Source organism: Tubulanus polymorphus, chromosome 6, assembly GCF_964204645.1.
Source record: "Tubulanus polymorphus chromosome 6, tnTubPoly1.2, whole genome shotgun sequence".
NCBI lineage: Eukaryota > Metazoa > Nemertea > Palaeonemertea > Tubulaniformes > Tubulanidae > Tubulanus > Tubulanus polymorphus.
This window is the reverse complement of record NC_134030.1, coordinates 3,054,961-3,074,080: the sequence shown is the minus strand read 5'-3', so window position 1 is coordinate 3,074,080 and position 19,120 is coordinate 3,054,961. Positions and strand designations below refer to the sequence as shown.

Here is a 19,120-nt window from a genome sequence, read left to right as displayed (position 1 = left end):
AATAGCCATAGGCAAGTGCCTGTCTGTGATTCAACAAAAACTTCGAAATCAAGTCGAAACGTCACTGATCTCCCAGTTTGTGAGCAATAGATGAATCATTATACTCGAGTTCGACAGTAAAATTTACCGCTACAAAAATATAGTTAGTTGATGTTTTAAGTCTAATGTTTCGCCGCACCTTCCCTGCAGTTTTTCACACGTTTGTCTCGAATATGAGGTGTAATTTTCTAAGTGGCTTATTCTCTATAAGTATTATATTTCATACCCACAGATAAAATGTTTGAAGGTTTCGGAGGTTGGAACATACTCTCTTGTATTACTGGGGGCCGACACGAAGATATCATAACGCATGTGGATGCTACGTGTTAGTATCAAATAAAGACGTATAAATATCGTTTCTAGAAGCGAAAAGTTCATACACAATTGACGATAAACGTCTTGAGAAACCTGTGCCTTATATTGCACAAAAGAACAACCCCTCTTACTCGCTTGCCGGTTCAGGTTGGTTGGAAGATTGATCGAATGAACCGGAACTGAAATTTCCAATTATGTGTCGATTTAAACAAACATTCTGTAAACGCTGTAAATTCTGTCGACCGCTGACCGTTTTGCTCCCGGTGCAGGTGTGGTGCGTTTGTATGGGACACCCATCAAATTAAAACAAATCAAACGAAATCTAGCTATGAAATAAATAACAGGGTCAATCCCTATTCTAAGAACAAAAACAACCTCTCTCGAGCCACTCGTGGGTCTCGCAAAATCCGACCGACAGTTTTTTTATTTTCCAGCTTCTTTTTTCAGACATTTTTCGAAGAGATTTCTAACGTAAAATGAGTTGACTTCCCGTCCGAGGGGACACGACTGGAATACTTCATCACCTCCATTTAGTTCTATTTCATCTAATAAACACATACATGTATATATATATCATTAAAAATACCCGAGAATAATCCTTTTTTTCTGAGGTATTGATATCAATATTCACTGATCATCGTTTTGACGATTGGGAATCTCGTTATCAATGATACAACGATTCCAAAACAAACAAAAAATAACAATCAATTAGTCATCATCAGCAGAGAATGAGTTAGAATTCCGGGACGCGAATGTAAGACGTCTATCCCACCAGGCGAAGGTCAATTTGTAGACTGTCTTTAACGAACTAATCGCTGTCTACGGCGCCTAAAACGAGACGCTTCATGAATGAGAATTGATCAAATATATACAAAGATCGCCGAAATCTAGACCATAAAAATATCCACAATTTATCCGCACCTTCGACTTGTTATGAATTATGTACATCGAATATATAGACTCTGTGTGTATTTTACACGTCGTGTCATTCGGTTTTGATGGCAAATATTTTTCAGAGCAACTCCGTAGCCGGTGCAGGTTCGGTTCCATGCCGTATTCTGTGTATTCTCCAGAATACAGTGGTGATTGAAAAAAGTGCCGTTTCCACCCTGAAGTTGCCCTTTTAAATTTCTGTCACATTCAATACACGTACAATCTAAACAATTCTACAAAAGGATTTGTGTCAGTTGCATTTTATGCCCATTGAGGCGCTGACTAAAATGGAATGTTAGAAATAATTAATTTTTACTTCAGTGGTCATATAAGGCTGCTCTATGCAGAATAAAAAGCACCCTTCTCAATTCGGAATACAGTAGGAAACGGGCCTTGGATAGGCACGATCGAATCAAATGTAAATATATCGAATATCTTCATTTACCGTCATCTTAGAATAATTCTACGAAACAAACGCGTTTTTTACTTGAAAAGTTGAACATAAATAATTGATAATGCGAACTCGCGTCGTATAGGCCATTGTTCGGTGTTTTCAACGAAAGATCGACACCGTTGTTCGCGATATTCAAATTCGAAGACGAATTCTAAACAAAAGGATTTTTCTTGTCGTCATTCAGGTAATCGATAGTCTTACCGCTGGATATCACGGGATCGGTCTCAGGTTGAGAGGGTTTTGTCAGAAAAGTACCATCGAATCCGCAATCGCTGCTTTGAAGTTTAACGCAAACTCGGGTCTGCACATCGCGTATTGTCATTTACGAGAATTCATATATTTTTTTTCTGGTTCTACTCCATATGTTACAAACCGTACGAGCTATTTTGTTCTCAGCGTGTAGAGGTTATTCCCCGAAATAGTCAAAGCTCTCGCGGCGATCTCACGATTTCGTAAATGTTTGATGTAGGCGCTCGGTTACGTTGGCTAACTACTGTTAATTCTACCTGAACTGGTCAAACGCAAGAAAAGGCTATCATCAAAGGATGCGGATTATTTACTCTGGCCGTCCGCTGGTCACGATAAAAATCACACTATTGTATAATAGTGAAGATGTAGACAGACCAATCAGAGGCGTTTTGGGTTTTTCTTTTCAAAGAGAAGCCGAAAAATTACCCAAAAGTATATCATATAAAACTTAATTACAACATGAGGGACAGCAACAATTCTATACAGGGAGAAGGTGGTAAAACCAGTGACCAGTCGCACAATCATAAGATCAATCAAAATCTAAGATCATCTTGATTCTATTTCTAACAACTTCGGACAAGTCATAGATTATGAACCACTCTTGGACTTAAAGCCGGGTGTATAGGTCGTGAGTCGCAAGCCGTCGCAAGGCCGACCTACGCCCGGCTTGAGTCACGACCGTACAACATGGGCGTAACTATCAATAACTGATTCCGCGCAAGTATTCACTGAAAATATCGTAAAATGTAATTCAACGCCATAATGATGATACACCTAAAAATAGAATATACGAAGTGGAAGATTAGCTGATCGAAACAATTCTCTTACATAAATATGAAAAAATTGATATTGTGTATTAATTATGTGTATATTACAAGTTTGATAAGCAGAAAACCCGAAAAATTATATTTATTGTTTTCTTGTTTCGAAATCTTCCACGAGGTCACTACAGAATAATCAACTTCTGTCGCTTGTGTATGAATTTCGCAGTCACGCGCTCGATGTTAAACAGAACAAAAATCAGGAAATTAAATTAAGAAAAACAGCACAAAAGTTCCGCCGCCCGGATGAGACGGTATTGTTTTCAATTAACCAGCGAGGAGGTGTAACTTAACCCGTCAATCATCGACACGACACCAGGTTTTTAAACTCATAAGTCTAGATAAGTATATGCGACCATACTCTGATGTGTGTATATATATAGGATAGGGTATAGCCGAGCGTGTGGATGTTACGGAAAAACTAGTGAGAGACGCGACACATGAAGAGATCGAGTGATCGAGTTTATCTGTGAAAGCCGCGCGCGCATCATTGTCACTTCGTAATTCCGACGACTCCGAATCAAACACAGAAGACACACGAACAAACTCGCATTACTTATCTCTCAACAAATATCACCGAGGTAAGTTCAACTTTATTTATAAACGTTCTTTATTGACGGTAAAACTGAATGTTTTACTCAGTTTGTAAAGACGTTAAGTAGAAATTCCACGAATGACGAAATATCTTGCGAGACAAAATCCTGAACACGCTACAAATCTTTAATGTGGGATTCTTACTTCATATTCTTAATTGTTTTGTTTGTTGAATAGTCTCTACTATAACTACTGATATATTCTAAAGAAATTGCGATTTTAACATCAAATGGTTATGAAGATGGTGTTTTTTTTCAAAAACTTTTGCAACTTAGTGAAGAAAATCTTTTTTTTTGTCCTTGATTTTCATAAAATTTTCGTAGATCTGAACGATTGCATTTCGGTTTTATTTGTTGAAAAAAACTAGAACTTTTAAGATGTAGGATAGTTATTTGAGAGTTATTTGAAGATCGTTGGGTGGCGCAGGCGAAAAAACTAAAGGCGGTTTCAAGCCTCAAACTTGAAACTACGGCACAGCGATGGAAAAGTACACCGGCCCTCTTATCAAATTGCGACCATCTTATAAATGCATAATTGAATATAAACGAGTAGTTTCGGTTTCTTAATGATATATTGTATCTGCGACGGGATTTCTCCGAGGATCATCTCAGATCAGTTGACTCATGGCGAGGTCAACGATCGGGTCAAGATTGTAGTTTCTAATTAACTCAGAGGTTTACGCGCTTAGCACCCGACGTATAAAAACAAAGAGTTACTGTAATTCCAGTGATGGACGTTCGTCACATTGGGTCGTCAAACAAAATACGACATCGGACAGCTACAAACAAATACGCGTTCCTGTTGCGATCAGCAAAGACTGATGAGGACATGTTTAGAATGCTGAGGACAGGCCGCGCGTAGTCAGTGACAAATTGTGATCGACGAGACGAACGCATTAATACACTGGACTTCAAACACATTTAGAATAACACGAACGAAATGCTTGAACGTACTGATTTGATAAAGGGAAATCCCAGAAAACTAAATGTTTTAAGTTTCAGATTTAGATATATCTGTTGATACCATTGCGTCAATGTCAGTTTCAGGAATATTAGTACAATCCGTATAGTAATAGTTCAAATGATAGAAATACTGCGGGTCCGTAGCGTGACTGATTTTATGGGAAGTTCGTTTTCTTTAACACGCGGAGCTTTTTTGAAACGGTGCTCGATGGAAAAAAAACGTCACGCTATGATCACAAATACAATCACAATTCTGGTCATCTATTGAGTTCTATACTAACAGACAATGAATACCCGTTGGTTCATACGTAAGACAAGCCTATGATTTCATTAAATATCTGAAAAGTCATTTTTCAAAAGCGGACCTTCGACGCATTTTAAGCGGTTCGTCGTTACCGCGGATGCGGTGAATTCTCAAGTTTTTTTTATGCATGTGATCTAAAGTTTAATATATCGATACGAAATTTTAGGTCACCCGAAAATTTCGGAGAAGTTTTTAAGAACTATTTATTATTTTCACGATATGAATGATCATAATTCAACGCGTCTATGAATTGAAAAATCGACTCGACGCAAGATATTTTATTTCGACGTTACGTGAAATTCATCTCGTATTTTTTACGCGTAGATAAAAGAGGATATACGAACGTTTTGTTTACACCTGGCTGTAACTAATTTCGGATGGGCTTCATCTTCATCGCGTAGGGTAAGAGCTTACGGTAAGTACGGATAAGTGCCGGCGCGCACGCGGGTAATCAGTAATCAACGACGATTATCTATACGAGCAACGATCGATGATCAAAAATAATTTGAAAGGTGTCTGTATAAACAATCTGCGAGGGAACAACCAGCGTGGAACAATCAACATCGGTCAGATACAACAGAAAATCACTTCATTGAATAAGAATACTATAACTTGAAGAAAGTTTATTGAGGCCTTGAAAATATTGTTTTGATGCTGTCGGCAATCAATGAAATGATATAAATGATATAATATCACGGATCGGAAAATTATATTTGATTTGTCTAAATCCGACAATTGAATTGAATTGACCGGCAACCAGTCTAGTTTCAATATTGATGACACACGCACTCACTCGCTAATCGTAATTGCCATCAAAATCCGGTATCAAAAAGACATGAAAATTCATTAAATGGAAAATAAGAGAAAAATTTATCTGATTATAAATTTGATGCCAAAATTCACAATTGATATTTTGAGCGCCGATATTGATGACGTAGTGCACATCGACTCACGCAGTAAACGGTTTTGATGGCGTCAAAATCAGCATCGATACACCCAAATAACTGAAGTAATTTCATTTGAAAAAAAGATGATTAAAAATGCAAATGTTATTAGTGTGTTATTTACCAGTTTCAGAATGCGGCTTTAAATAAACATGGCCCAGTTTCATCCATGGTCAATCGAATCCAAATCAAAATCTAACCAACCGGTTTGGTTATTAAATGATCCCGCTACACCAGAAATTACAGGTCGAGTCCGTAGAGCCGTGTCATTTTTCGACAAAAGATTTTCATCAAACCCACGTAAAACCGACACCGAAAGAAATAGCGAAAAACAGAGCTACGCGGAGAGTATCATATCCATCCGACGATTGGTTCGAGCTAACGTGAGTGCCGGTAAAACCGCATCATTTTACTCAAAATATACCTACCTTTTGGTCTTCTTTTTACAAACTCCGGTAAGGAAACACGACCCGAACTAGTATACACCTAACTGTTGAATCGCTAAAAACGTGATAAGATTTTGAATAAAAAAGGTCGAGCCGTTTGTGGGAATCGTATCTAATTTCCTTATACGCTGTTATATAATGGCAAACCGAATCCGAGTCACAGATCACTCGACTCTTAACGTTTCTTTTTCTCTTGCCTTGCATTTGATACCGAATAAAATGTTTTCTCAAAAAGAGCGCGACAATTGCTATACGCCGTACACATCAGCTCTTAAACAGTATAAGAAATTCAAGACAATTATCATATTCATATCGTCTCGTATCATAATTCACGCTCAATGTTGATAAATAAGGATACACGATCTTGTAAACTCGGAGACGATGGACACCGGGGAATTCATTTCATAGAACTACACAACGGGTCCCTAGTCTGCCTACGTCCATCTTTTATACGCTACGTCACTGTTTATAGGTGTCACGCACATTTTATTTGTGCTAATAATAATCACGACAACAAAACCATGGCAGCGTTTTCTAATTTGTATTTCAACGCCTATTTACGCCAATTCGATGTCTCATTGACATAATTCGATCACCAGGAGACTTTCACCAGTATTTCATTGCAAACCGCAACTAATGAAACTTTAACTCGCTCGTTCTGTTAACTGGTTGGTTGCCAAAATAGGAAATGAACATGGCTGCTGGGATTGTAAACCGCGATCACACGGAGACGATCAGACTCGAGTCCAAATTCGACGTCAACCGGTGCTAAATAAAGCACGCGCCAAATGTTTTTGTTCAAACAGGCAAAGACCTATTAGGCATCGTTGCGAACGGTTGGCCAACTCCATAAGAATTGTGAACGCGATGTAAAAAAAAGGCGATGAAAATAAGATAAATCAATTACTGAAGCTCGAGTATTTTTTTCGCAGGTGATGTTTGTAAGAGAGCGACGTACGTACATTGAAACAGCAATTATTTGCACTTAGATTCACTAGACACGGATCTCATACGAGCAATTGCCGTCAGTAAGACACGGATAATTGCACGTTCAATGTTGCTATATAAAACCACTTGATAGTTGTATTGGATAGATGGATGGGCGTTCTTCATTACGCTAATTACTAGTTGTTCAAACGTCCATATTTTTACGGCGCATGTATCTCTCTCAATATATGCGCTGTGATAATACAAACATCGGGTCAATAAGTAACGTATTCTTTTGCGGAGAAAAAAAAATCCCTCAATTATATCGCTATATTAATTGCTATTTCACTATTTTCATACTGTATTATTTTCATCGTTTTATTTCATTTGGATTGTATGTCTTTCTTTTTTATGTTCTGTTAAGCGCCTTTTTAGGAATAAGGCGCTGTATAAATTCTAGACAATAGTAATAACGATACTGATACTAATCCATGCATTTACAAATCTATGGGATTTAAGAATGCAACTAATTTCTTAGAGCGCAATAGAAGATTCTCTCTTTCGTTTAAGAGATGGAAACCTTCTTCGGAGTAACTTATTTAAAACGATCATTTTGAACGATAGTAATTTTCTAAACGATATTTCTAAGTAAAATCGATGTAAAAAGTCTTTCATTATGCATAAAATGTCAGGACCCGGTTCCACGTGGGTTAACTCCGAGTTAAGATTAGATTTTCAATGGGTTAATGATTCAAATCTGAACACAGAAGTGGTGGAACTGGGTCCTGACAAATCTCTTTAGATTATTGTAACTTTTACGTAAAGACGAATTGCATTGAAATTCACAACATGTCGTTCTGTTTATGTTTTTCAGAGTCATGCAGTCAACTTATAAAGTTTGCGTTATTTTCATTTTCGCCATGTTGCTAGTGCTGGATTTCTCCAGCGGAAAGAAGATTCGATTCGGTGAGAAGCGCTCTTCGCTGCTGTTCGGTCGTAAACGCGCCAACGAATTCAGTCGAAGAGGGTCGGGACTCGTCTTCGGGAAGCGCAATTCGAATTTACTTTTCGGCAAAAGGGTCGACGGCGGCGCGATGGACGACTCGATAGACGTGGCAAACCAGGCCAGAATGTACTGCGTTCACGCAATGAACACGTGCTCGCGATTCGGGTTTTCGCAGGAACCGTTCGGTTCGCAGACAGAAAACAGCGACAGCGGTGAAATCAAAGATTAAAGATATGTGTCTAAAGTAAGTTAAAACGGTCATGGTCAGCGAACATCACGACGATTCCAAGTAACATATGAACTACGTGGGTTTAAAAATGATTAGGTATCTTAAAAGATATCTGCCGTACTGTACATATATATATATATATATATACACAGATAAGGTTAGGTAGGGGTAAACGAATTCAATGGAAGCAGTTTTTCCCGATGGGGTTTCACATTTCGACCGCGATATAGTTGCCAGCCGCCCGTGAGACATCGCTCCAGAAACAAACAAAATCTGATTTTCTGTAACTGGTCGATTTTGTAGACGCGCCAGTTGTATGGAAACACACCGGAAAAACTGATACACGCATAGACAATGAAAAGTACATTTTGTTGTAAAATAATTATCTCTTTTCATGTTTATTGATTGTCGAATCAAAGCTCTAAAACGAATGTTATTATTCGGTATAGGAAAATCATTATAGAATCAGTGCTTATTCTTACTATATACATTTTCGATTTTGTCTCAGGAAAAAGTCCTCCGTTGATTAATAGACAAACCAAAAAATCAGTTGGTGGTTCGCAAATGTAGTCTGATATATAGATGGAATGTCCATTTCACTGTCACGTATGACTGTATGTCCCTGCCGCACTGATTGTGTATATGTAAAAACATATTTTTGGGTCAATTTCGCTGTTAAGTTGAGGTATAAGTTAGAGATAAAAGCTATACGCAATTTAGGCGCAGTCAGTGGCTACGACGCTCATCAAAGAGAACATTATTCATCAGAAAATTACGGCCGCGCACCAACGGTCGGTCAAAAAGCTTTCTTCCCCTGCAAATTATTAGTCAAAGTATATACCCGGTACGTACATGTACCTGTTGGAATGGCGAATATCTTGTACAATTTGTCCACTGTTTATTTATGAAATAAGTGTAGGTCCTCTCGAAGAAAGAAATAGAACTAACTATACGAATAGTTTCGCTTTTCCTTCATTGATTTGAATTGGCCCGCAAAATGTAAGCCTAAAAATATCATCCAGTGCATGTACATGGGCGCCGGGCCTTCCTCTAACCTCTGAACATCACTCCATCGTGTACAACTAAGACCAACCTGATATTAAATGCATTTTTCTGCAGGAAAAATGAAATAGTTTTCAGACATGATTGCATACGGACAACACCTGGGATACAGCAGGAATTATTTCAACCTGCGAATGAAAATGTAATAAATCTTACCCTTTGGAATTTTCCAATAAACGTTGATTTAGTTTCTGATTGATATTGATTTCGCTGCGGGAGGGCGATCAATCCGTTTATATCCTCGGGACCTTTTGCCAGTAATTTCCTAACTTTAAAATCACGCTTTTCGAATATATTTTCAGCTTTTATTGCGTCCTGTGTGAATTTCTATCGAAAATGCAGTCGACACCAGTTGAAACCGTTGAGAAAAATACCATTTGTGAAATTCATACCGAAACAGTTTACGTACAGCCATATGATTATTGATAAATAATAATGCTTTTCTGGAAGGAATTCGATCGGTAGTGATGAACATAGTGTGAACAGGAGCTGAAACAAATCAAAAAAACTGGATTGATTGTGGAATCGCTTTATTTGGCTTGGTGTTGATCGTTTTCTCGAGACTATCATCGCTTTTTGTTGTACCCTCACCTGAAGTGTACTTACTGATTAATACACGGAATAGCGAATATAAGCTTTTCAATGATCGGTGTCTGAATGTTTCGGTCAATCCCAAAGTAGCTTGAAATTATAAACCTTATTTCGAAGACATTGTAATAAATACGGATAATATGCAAAATATGTTGAGTTTGATTTTTACTTTTTCGATTCGTGGTTTTGAACTCGAATATCCGTCGAATATATGAATTCTGAGGAGTTTAGGAAGAATAAGTGAACCTACGAAACTACATGAAGTACAATGGTTAAAAGAATCCTGAACCTCCTTTTCGTTCCCGGCAGGTGTGCAGGGTTTGTTGAGGATACCACATCAAAACAAATTAGACAAAATGCACAATCCCTATTCTAAGACGAAAAAAATAATTCTGAAAATAGCAGTGTGTTTTGTGGAAGGATCGTGTGATTTACAAACTATGTCATTGACTCGTGTTCCTCGTGCGCTTTCTTGAAAAGCCAATCGCTTGAAGTTTATTCTTCGCAGCGAAACGCATGCAATAGAATCCGAGCAAATGTCACTACGAGTGTCATTCGTACAAATAAACGCAATATGTCTATTCTTAATTATATCATTCATTAATCTTTATTCTGATTACAGTCATCACATTCAGTACATTCTTATGAAAATACGGCTGTTTCTATGAATCCACTTCTTACATCATCTCTACAGAGGATCTCATTGATACAACCGTTTCTTCTAGAAATAACTACAGATGTTTATTTGATGACAATAATTGAAGATTAGTTCATTGTTCCATCTATCCACAATCGCATGCTCCATTATGATTACAATCCAGTCGAGCAATTCTCTCCAACGGTTTTTCACTATTTTCAGCGACCGCCATGGCCATTACAGACGCAATAAAAAGTGCAAGACGCAAAACGTTTCCTGAAATGTATAGAGTCGATTGATGAACAGTGACAGATCACTATTTTGTAAAAATAAAACAACTTTCATAAGTTTATACCAAGTTGACTTTTACGATGTTCGAGCCAACCACCGCGGCAGTAGTATTAGGGTCTCCTCACTGACCGAGCTCCCGGTTTGTCGGGGCCACATCTTTTTAACGGGATTCCCCAACTGAGGAGCAACATATCAAACACTCTCGCAAATATCAGATTTCCAAGCCAAAAGCGGGTTTAACTCAGCTACGATGTCACTACGGCAAACATCTCACTCGACAAAAAAAGTCGAACGACCGATCATTCAGATATTTTTGAACTTTGAAAATGAACTATTTGGACTCATAGTTAACTGTAACTCACAACCGTGAACCTGGATCTAGAATACTTACTGATCATTGTACAGCAGATACTTGTAAAAATCGCACCTACAGGAAAATACGAGGATTGAAATAAATTACAAATTCAATTAAGAACCATCAAGTGGCCCGCATAGATCCAGGCATTTTATTCACTGAATCAAAATTAAGATCGTTTTTATAAATAAGACATGTTTTACTACGACTATATGACTATTTGTCTCAACAATAGATCATTGGCTGTGAACATTACAGACAGCTTCATCACCTGACCCGCTATAGCGAGCAGTCCTGACTCGTCTCACCTAACCGGCTACAGCGAGCAGTCCTGACTCGTCTCACCCGACCCGCTACAGCGAGCAGTCCTGACTCGTCTCACCCGACCCGCTACAGCGAGCAGTCCTGACTCGTCTCACCCGACCCGCTACAGCGAGCAGTCCTGACTCGTCTCACCTGACCCGCAACAGCGAGCAGTCCTGACTCGTCTCACCCGACCCGCTACAGCGAGCAGTCCTGACTCGTCTCGCCTGACCCGCTACAGCGAGCAGTCCTGACTCGTCTCACCTGACCCGCTACAGCGAGCAGTCCTGACTCGTCTCACCCGACCCGTTACAGCAAGCAGTCCTGACTCGTCTCACCTGACCCGCTACAGCGAGCAGTCCAGACAGGTCTCACCTGACCCGCTACAGCGAGCAGTCCTGACTCGTCTCAACTGACCCGCTTCAGCGAGCAGTCCTGACTCGTCTCAACTGACCCGCTTCAGCGAGCAGTCCTGACTCGTCTCACCCGACCCGTTACAGCGAGCAGTCCTGACTCGTCTCACCTGACCCGCTACAGCGAGCAGTCCTTAATCGTCTCAACTGACCCGCTACAGCGAGCAGTCCAGACACGTCTCACCTGACCCGCTACAGCGAGCAGTCCTGACTCGTCTCACCTGACCCGCTACAGCGAGCAGTCCTGACTCGTCTCAACTGACCCGCTACAGCGAGCAGTCCTGGCTTCACTAAGTCGTAAAGTCTTTGTTATATCTACATGTCTTTTACTTACGTGTTTGGTAGAACAACTGATTCGAGTCATGATCATCAGTTCTCACTCTCGTGTTTATATGGACCCACAGACCCAGCGCAAGTGTTAGCTGAACAAACAATACATTATGATCAATCGATGCTCTGTTTACTGAAATGATCAATTTGATGGTTTTTGAACCGTTGCAAAATGGAAATTATAATATCACGTGTTTGAGATACAGAAAAATGCACTGTCTCACTAATATACATTCTGTGAAATCTTGTGCAGCCTTCACAATATTGTGGAAAGAACCGGAGATCGAGTGATATCTACTAAAAGAACACGTCTTAGTTGAAAAGTCTTGTAATTCAGGGCGTGAGTAACATTCAAGATTCTGAGTGCGTGTACTTGACCGAAACACATAGAATTCTATTATACATATATACCGTTTTTTCACGCAAATACGTCCGCAAAACGAACTCTTTTGGCGTCGAATTTCTTTGCGTTTTTGTGCGGTGATTTTTCGGAACGGTTTATTTTTGTATTGTTTATGAAAGGAAAAATCAGGAAGAATAAAAAAAGTTTACTAAAGTATCTAGGTCTATACTGCAAAAGTATATAGGTCCCTATAGCGTATAGACTGTCACGGGGCCGATTACCTCGCATTCTAACTTGCGCCGTGTAGCAAAATGAATTCTATTTCTCATCAGGGTGGAAGAAGTGGTTCCCACTTTTTGTAAATGATTCCGTGTTTGACAGTTTACTAGCCCCGATAACTGGCCCTACACAGGTCTTGCACGCGACATAACAGTTTTTTGCCAAGCAACCATGCTTGAGACTTGCCATCGGCTGACAAAGAAACCAAGCAAGGGCGGATCTAGGATTTCTGGATAGGGTGGGGGGCTGAGTTGAAAGAAAATGCTAAACTATACCTGCGCCGACGCGAGACGAGCGCCGTAGATGCGAAGTCTCCTAGGGGTTTAAGGGGCGGATCTAGGGGGTGAATAGGGTGGCTAGCAGACCCTGTAACATCCTCCCTCTGCAGGGACTCGAACCTGATGGCATCACTACACTCAGCCACGGCACGAACCCCTGCCACACTAGACCGGGTGCGCAGGTACATGCGCAGCTTTCCGAACGAAAACTGGCGGCACCAATCAGATTGCTCGTTGTATAATCGTTGAGGAAAATTTCAAGGATGAACTATAAATGGGAAAACCCGGGCTAAAATAAAACGGGATTTCTGATTGGCTAAAAATCACATCATCTGAACTGCGCCTGTATCTGCGCACACGGTCGATTATGGCAGGGTTTCGTGCCGTGGCAATCTCGATGCCATCAGGTTCGAATCCCTGCCGGGGGAGGATGCCCCTGTAATGCCTTCCGAAAATTCTTAAACGGGGCCTTTTCGTGTAAGTAGCCTATCTCTCGTCATCACGGCAGTTTAGCATTAGCGCTTTAGGTCATGCTTGACTCGGACGAGAAATCGAAATCGCAACCAAAAGCGCGCCAGTTCTGCACGAGCAAGGCTACCTATAAGCGCAAGATCAGAGATCTTTTCACATTGACTTATGTAGCGATTCTGATTACTCCCGCTGTTTGTGAATTAAGAATATGAAAATGTTTTGGGACTATTTGCAGCCATCCTCACTTGCCAGGGTTTGATTGCCGCCTGCTCGCGCTCACGCCAATACACATCCTGGCCGCAAACCATTCATTGATCTATTACATCGCCCACGACTTCTAGGGCGGACACGTTCCCGCTCAGCGCTCATCATAAAATTAGGCCTATTAACACTCATCCTGGCCGCGGCATGGCTATGACTAAGCAGGCTGTCATAACTTTTACTGAAACCATCGCTCAACTGTTGTCAAATTCCATCGTTTTCCAGAGGATTTTTCAAAAGAGAGATATGTGTCTTTCAGATTATATACGTTTGGTGGCAGTATTTAAAATAACCATATATATACTACTCGGTTACTGTTACTGCTGTATTTAATGATGCTCACAATCATTTCAGTAACATTCCATATGCTTCCTTCACCCGAGAAATAAAGCTTGAAAAAGGGGGGCTCGGGCCGGCTGGGCTCCCCATTGAATCCGCGCCTGCAAGGGATTTACAAACTTAGCTGTCATGTAAATGATTTCGTATGCTAACCAATAATATCGGGTGAGTCACTTCGCAAAAGCACATGTCTGTAATACAAGTATACAGGGGGTTTTGGATATTAGAAATATTGCTGAATGCTTCTATTTTATTTTGAATGTAAATCGCTGACAAGTAGAAAATAGCTATATTGACGTTAGAAAATAGTTGGGTGTGGGAGCTCCAAACGAGTGTTTTTGCAGTTTCATTTGAGCAGTTGGACATTAGTGTGATATTTTAGATATTCTGCATATTTTCATTTACTTCATGTTTATAGATTTAATGGATTCATATTTCCATTCCGCAGTCCAACTGCACGACTGTTCAAATTAAACTACTAAAACAATCGTTTCGAGTTACTCGTTTGAAGCTCCCTCATCCCACTATTTCCAACGTAAATCTAGCTAGATTATTCAGCATTCCCTGTCAATTCGGCGATTGACATTTATGATAAAATCGAATCATTCATAATGCGTAGATTAACTAATCCAATGTGACCCGAATTGCCATTTCAAAAAATTACAGTTATTTTCACGACACCAAGAAAGAATTTATAACAATTATGCTAATTTTCTACTCGCAGATGTCCTCCTTCTTAAAGCTCATTTTTCTTGTACGTATTCTTAAACCAAATTCGGTGGGGCGGTGCTATTGAATCGAGTTTCCCTATACCAGGTAAATTGGACCTTCAACGCTACTGAGGCAATTGAGGATTCGAGAGAGGAGCCGCTAGGTTCGCTAGGTTCCCGCGTTCAATTTCTTCTACATTTCTCTCATTCTGGAGCAAAGAGAGATGAGTGAAATGAAATATTTCTCACCATCTGGTTGGGTAGCTGGTATATGGTGGTTGATGTAAGACACAATAGAACTTTGAAAGATCGAAAGAATAAAACACCAGTAATACATTTTCGTATGTTTTGGTTATCAAAGTCACACGTAGTTAACCGTCATGAAAAAAATGTTTTTACATGTTTGAAAATTTGCCACGTCATATCATCATATACATATGCGATGAGATCCCATCGAAATATTGATCTCTTCTACAATCAACTAACACATTGTTTGTTCAGGCAACGCTGTCACTGGGCCCGTGATATCACATAAACAAGAGCAAGAACTGATCATCATCATCATCACTTCTGGAATCAGTTAGTTCTACCAAACACGTAAGTAAATGACACGTAGATATCAACTTCGCGAGGCCTTAATGTTCGCTATAGCAAGTCAGGACTGCTCGCTGTAGCGGGTCGGGTGAGACGAGTCAGGACTACTCGCTGTAGCGGGTCGGGTGAGACGAGTCAGGACTGCTCGCTGTAGCGGGTCAGTTGAGACGAGTCAGGACTGCTCGCTGTAGCGGGTCAGGTGAGACGAGTCAGGACTGCTCGCTGTAACGGGTCGGGTGAGACGAGTCAGGACTGCTCGCTGAAGCGGGTCAGTTGAGACGAGTCAGGACTGCTCGCTGAAGCGGGTCAGTTGAGACGAGTCAGGACTGCTCGCTGTAGCGGGTCAGGTGAGACGTGTCTGGACTGCTCGCTGTAGCGGGTCAGGTGAGACGAGTCAGGACTGCTTGCTGTAACGGGTCGGGTGAGACGAGTCAGGACTGCTCGCTGTAGCGGGTCAGGTGAGACGAGTCAGGACTGCTCGCTGTAGCGGGTCGGGTGAGACGAGTCAGGACTGCTCGCTGTAGCGGGTCAGGTGAGACGAGTCAGGACTGCTCCCTGTAGCGGGTCAGTTGAGACGAGTCAGGACTGCTCGCTGTAGCGGGTCGGGTGAGACGAATCAGGACTGCTCGCTGTAGCGGGTCAGGTGAGACGAGTCAGGACTGCTCGCTGTAGCGGGTCAGGTGACATGAGTCAGTACTGCTCAACTGGTGCTTTGCATTATCTCGTTGAGGAAGCTATTTAAGCTTCATAACGTTCACAGAATATTTTGTTTTGTGAAAAAGTGCCCGGATGTTTGCAAATTTGATAATATTCATGTCGTTTTTATATATTTGTAGGTTGATTTCAACTTCATAATCTGCTGAACAATGATTAGTAAGTATTTTAGTTTGTATTCAAACATGTATAGGTCTGAATGATTTTTTTCTCGATCATTCGCTTGCTATAGGTTATGACACGTTTGGTTAAATCCTCGAGCGCTAACGCTCCTCGCGCGGGTATTTGTCGGATACCCAGCAGCCATTACGATGACCGATGTATTTGCTTTGCTGTTCGATAGTGTCGGGCCGACAAAAATATTCTTTACTTTACTTTACTTTAACTTATTTGACAAACTCGTGGTCTTAATACAAAGACAATTTGAGTCTGATTTTTAAGGAAAAGTGAAAAATCTCATAATTTTACCAATAAAAATACACAATTTACGAAGTTCGGCTCTATTTTTGGTTTTTATTAATAAAATATGTTTGAAAAGGTTGGGGTTCGTATAAAGTCTGCTGTCTTGATATAATTCCCTACTATCATTCAACAAGTTTGATATCAGCCAACGCCATCATACGTGGCCAAATCGGTCGTGGAGTTTTTGTGCACCGGTGACTGAGTGCGCACTGGGCCTTACTGATATTGATCATTGTCACTGCAAGTATCAAACGTAAATAGTTGCCATTGCTCACTAAACGCAAATATTCTTTTCAGGGAACAAATTCGCTCAATCTAACCTTAATTCATGGAAAATACCGTTCTTTATAAAGCTGCCAATGTTTACCATTGGTCTAAAATAGTGTGATTATAACGGGCTTCGACTGTACATATATTATGTGTATTTCAGGACACATATTAGGACTTGCGCTGTGTGGTATTTTTGCATCAGTCGCCATGGCTGTAGCCGATGAAGATGAAAATGAAAATCTGGATATTTCTTTGGAAAGAATTGCTCGACGAGTTTGTGATTCAAATGGACAATGTGGCAGTTAATCGACGACACAATGAACTAATCTTCAATTACTGTCATTAAAAAACATCTCAGTGTTAGTTATTTCTAGAAGAAACGGTTGTATCTATGAAATCCTCTGTAGAGATGTGATTCATAGAAACAGCCGTATTTTTATAAGAATGCACTGAATGTGATGACTGTAATTAGAATAAAGATGAATAGATAAAACATATAAATCAATGTATTGTGTGTTTGTTTGTACGAACGAAACCTGGAATGACATTTAATTTTCTTACTTCAAATCACGTCACTAGCCCCCTCCCGCAACACAGTCTATTGTCTATTGTCCGTTAGTGATTCCTTATTGAGGGGATTACTATAGCCACCAATGTACTTCTATCTCGCGACGATGCCACCTTATATTATATATTGACGGTCAAACACGATGGTTACGTGAAAAATCTTTGAAATTAGTAAACGACTATAGATTATCTTCTGTTGTACGCACAATCTCCAACAACAATCTTACGACGTCACAGACACGAAATCTAAAGTAGGCGTTTTAACCACTACGTTACAAAATGAGTTTTCTTTCCATTCGATGGAGGCAAGTTGAATTGAGGATAATTTTCTTTCCTTGTGTCGAGAAAGATCACAAAAGGCCTTCCCTTATTCACTGGAATGATCTATTCGGAATGCTTCTAGTTATTGTCGGTATATAGCGAAAATGCATATGAACTTTTAGCAGTAGGAAAGCTTAATAGTTTTGATGGATGATGTGAATATTTAACGCACGGAGAAGCGTGAAACGACGTATTGTAGGGTTAGTTTGTTCAGTCGTACTGCAAATTCGAAATATGATCCACTTATAGCCAGATGTCAAAATTTTGTGAAATATCACACACCACAAAATGTAAAATGTTTAAATGTATTCAAGACTATTTTTGGGCTGTCTGAAAAATTCACATCGGACCAAAGGATCTTTACATTGAAAGGAACTCAGCCCACATATCTAGTTACCTTCTAAGCACATTTAGATATACTAATTTTCTTTCTAAAATAAAATAAAAGGAAAAAATGGAAAAGACTGCAAATGTGGATAGATGGAACGAACGTACTGTCATCTAATAAACGTCTTGTAGTTATTTCTAGAAGGAACGGTTGTATTAATGACATCCTCAGTAGAGATGATGTAATATATGGATTCATACAAAAACAGCCGTATTTTAAACAATGATTTAGAATTCTAAGTGGACATAGTGACCGTAATGAGAATAAAGATGAATATTTAAACATACAACTCAACGTCTTGTGTTTGTATATTTGAACCCGAGTTGAATAGAACCATGGGCTCTTTCGTTTTAGAGTCCATGATAGAACTAAGCCCACTAGGTGGTGGTGTAGGAAGATACCAGGAGGCCATTCCATTCTGATATATTCTAGTGTCGTGGCTGTCGCAAAAACAAAGTCTAATATTTACAGATTGCTGCCTGCTCTCAATATTGTGTAACAATAGCAACGGATGTTGTTAATGCCATGATTGATAACTTTGAGGCCGCAGAGTGAAATAAACACAAAACTTTGAATTGTATTTTTATATATTAATCTTTATTCTAATTACAGTCATCACATTCAGTGCATTCTTATGAAAATACGGCTGTTTCTATGAATCACATCTCTACAGAGGATTTCATAGATTCAACCGTTTCTTCTAGAAATAACTAACAAGATGTTTGTTTAATGACAGTAATTGAAGATTAGTTCATTGTGTCGTCGATTAACTGCCACATTGTCCACGTGAATCACAAGTTCGTCGAGCAATTCTCTCTAAAGTAACATCCAGATTCGCATTTTCATCTTCGGCTACAGCCATGGCGAGAAACGCAAAAACTCCATAAAGCACAATATGGCCTAATACGTGACCTGCAA

The 19,120-nt window shown here is 39.9% G+C and overlaps 1 protein-coding gene and 1 long non-coding RNA gene across 2 annotated transcripts; both read left to right on the top strand.

Moving 5' to 3' along the window:
• The first annotated feature begins 6,755 nt into the window (after positions 1–6,755).
• Positions 6,756–9,896, top strand: LOC141907183 (uncharacterized). The gene is made up of 3 exons (XM_074796759.1): positions 6,756–6,826; positions 7,863–8,238; positions 9,588–9,896. Exons 1-2 carry the CDS (start codon positions 6,756–6,758, stop codon positions 8,221–8,223), a joined length of 432 nt encoding a protein of 143 aa, XP_074652860.1. The 3' UTR covers positions 8,224–8,238; positions 9,588–9,896.
• Positions 9,897–15,261: 5,365 nt separating this feature from the next.
• On the top strand, positions 15,262–17,410 carry LOC141907640 (uncharacterized). Its single transcript, XR_012619529.1, has 3 exons — positions 15,262–15,483; positions 16,317–16,353; positions 17,087–17,410. It is a non-coding gene; the product is annotated as an uncharacterized LOC141907640 (long non-coding RNA).
• Positions 17,411–19,120: the final 1,710 nt, after the last annotated feature.

Bases quoted from the DNA above. Each gene is read 5' to 3' on its own strand.
- LOC141907183 (XM_074796759.1), top strand. From the start codon at position 6,756: ATGGCTGCTGGGATTGTAAACCGCGATCACACGGAGACGATCAGACTC. The intron at 6,827-7,862 runs GTGCTAAATAAA...TATGTTTTTCAG, and splicing joins TCCAAATTCGACGTCAACCG to AGTCATGCAGTCAACTTATA.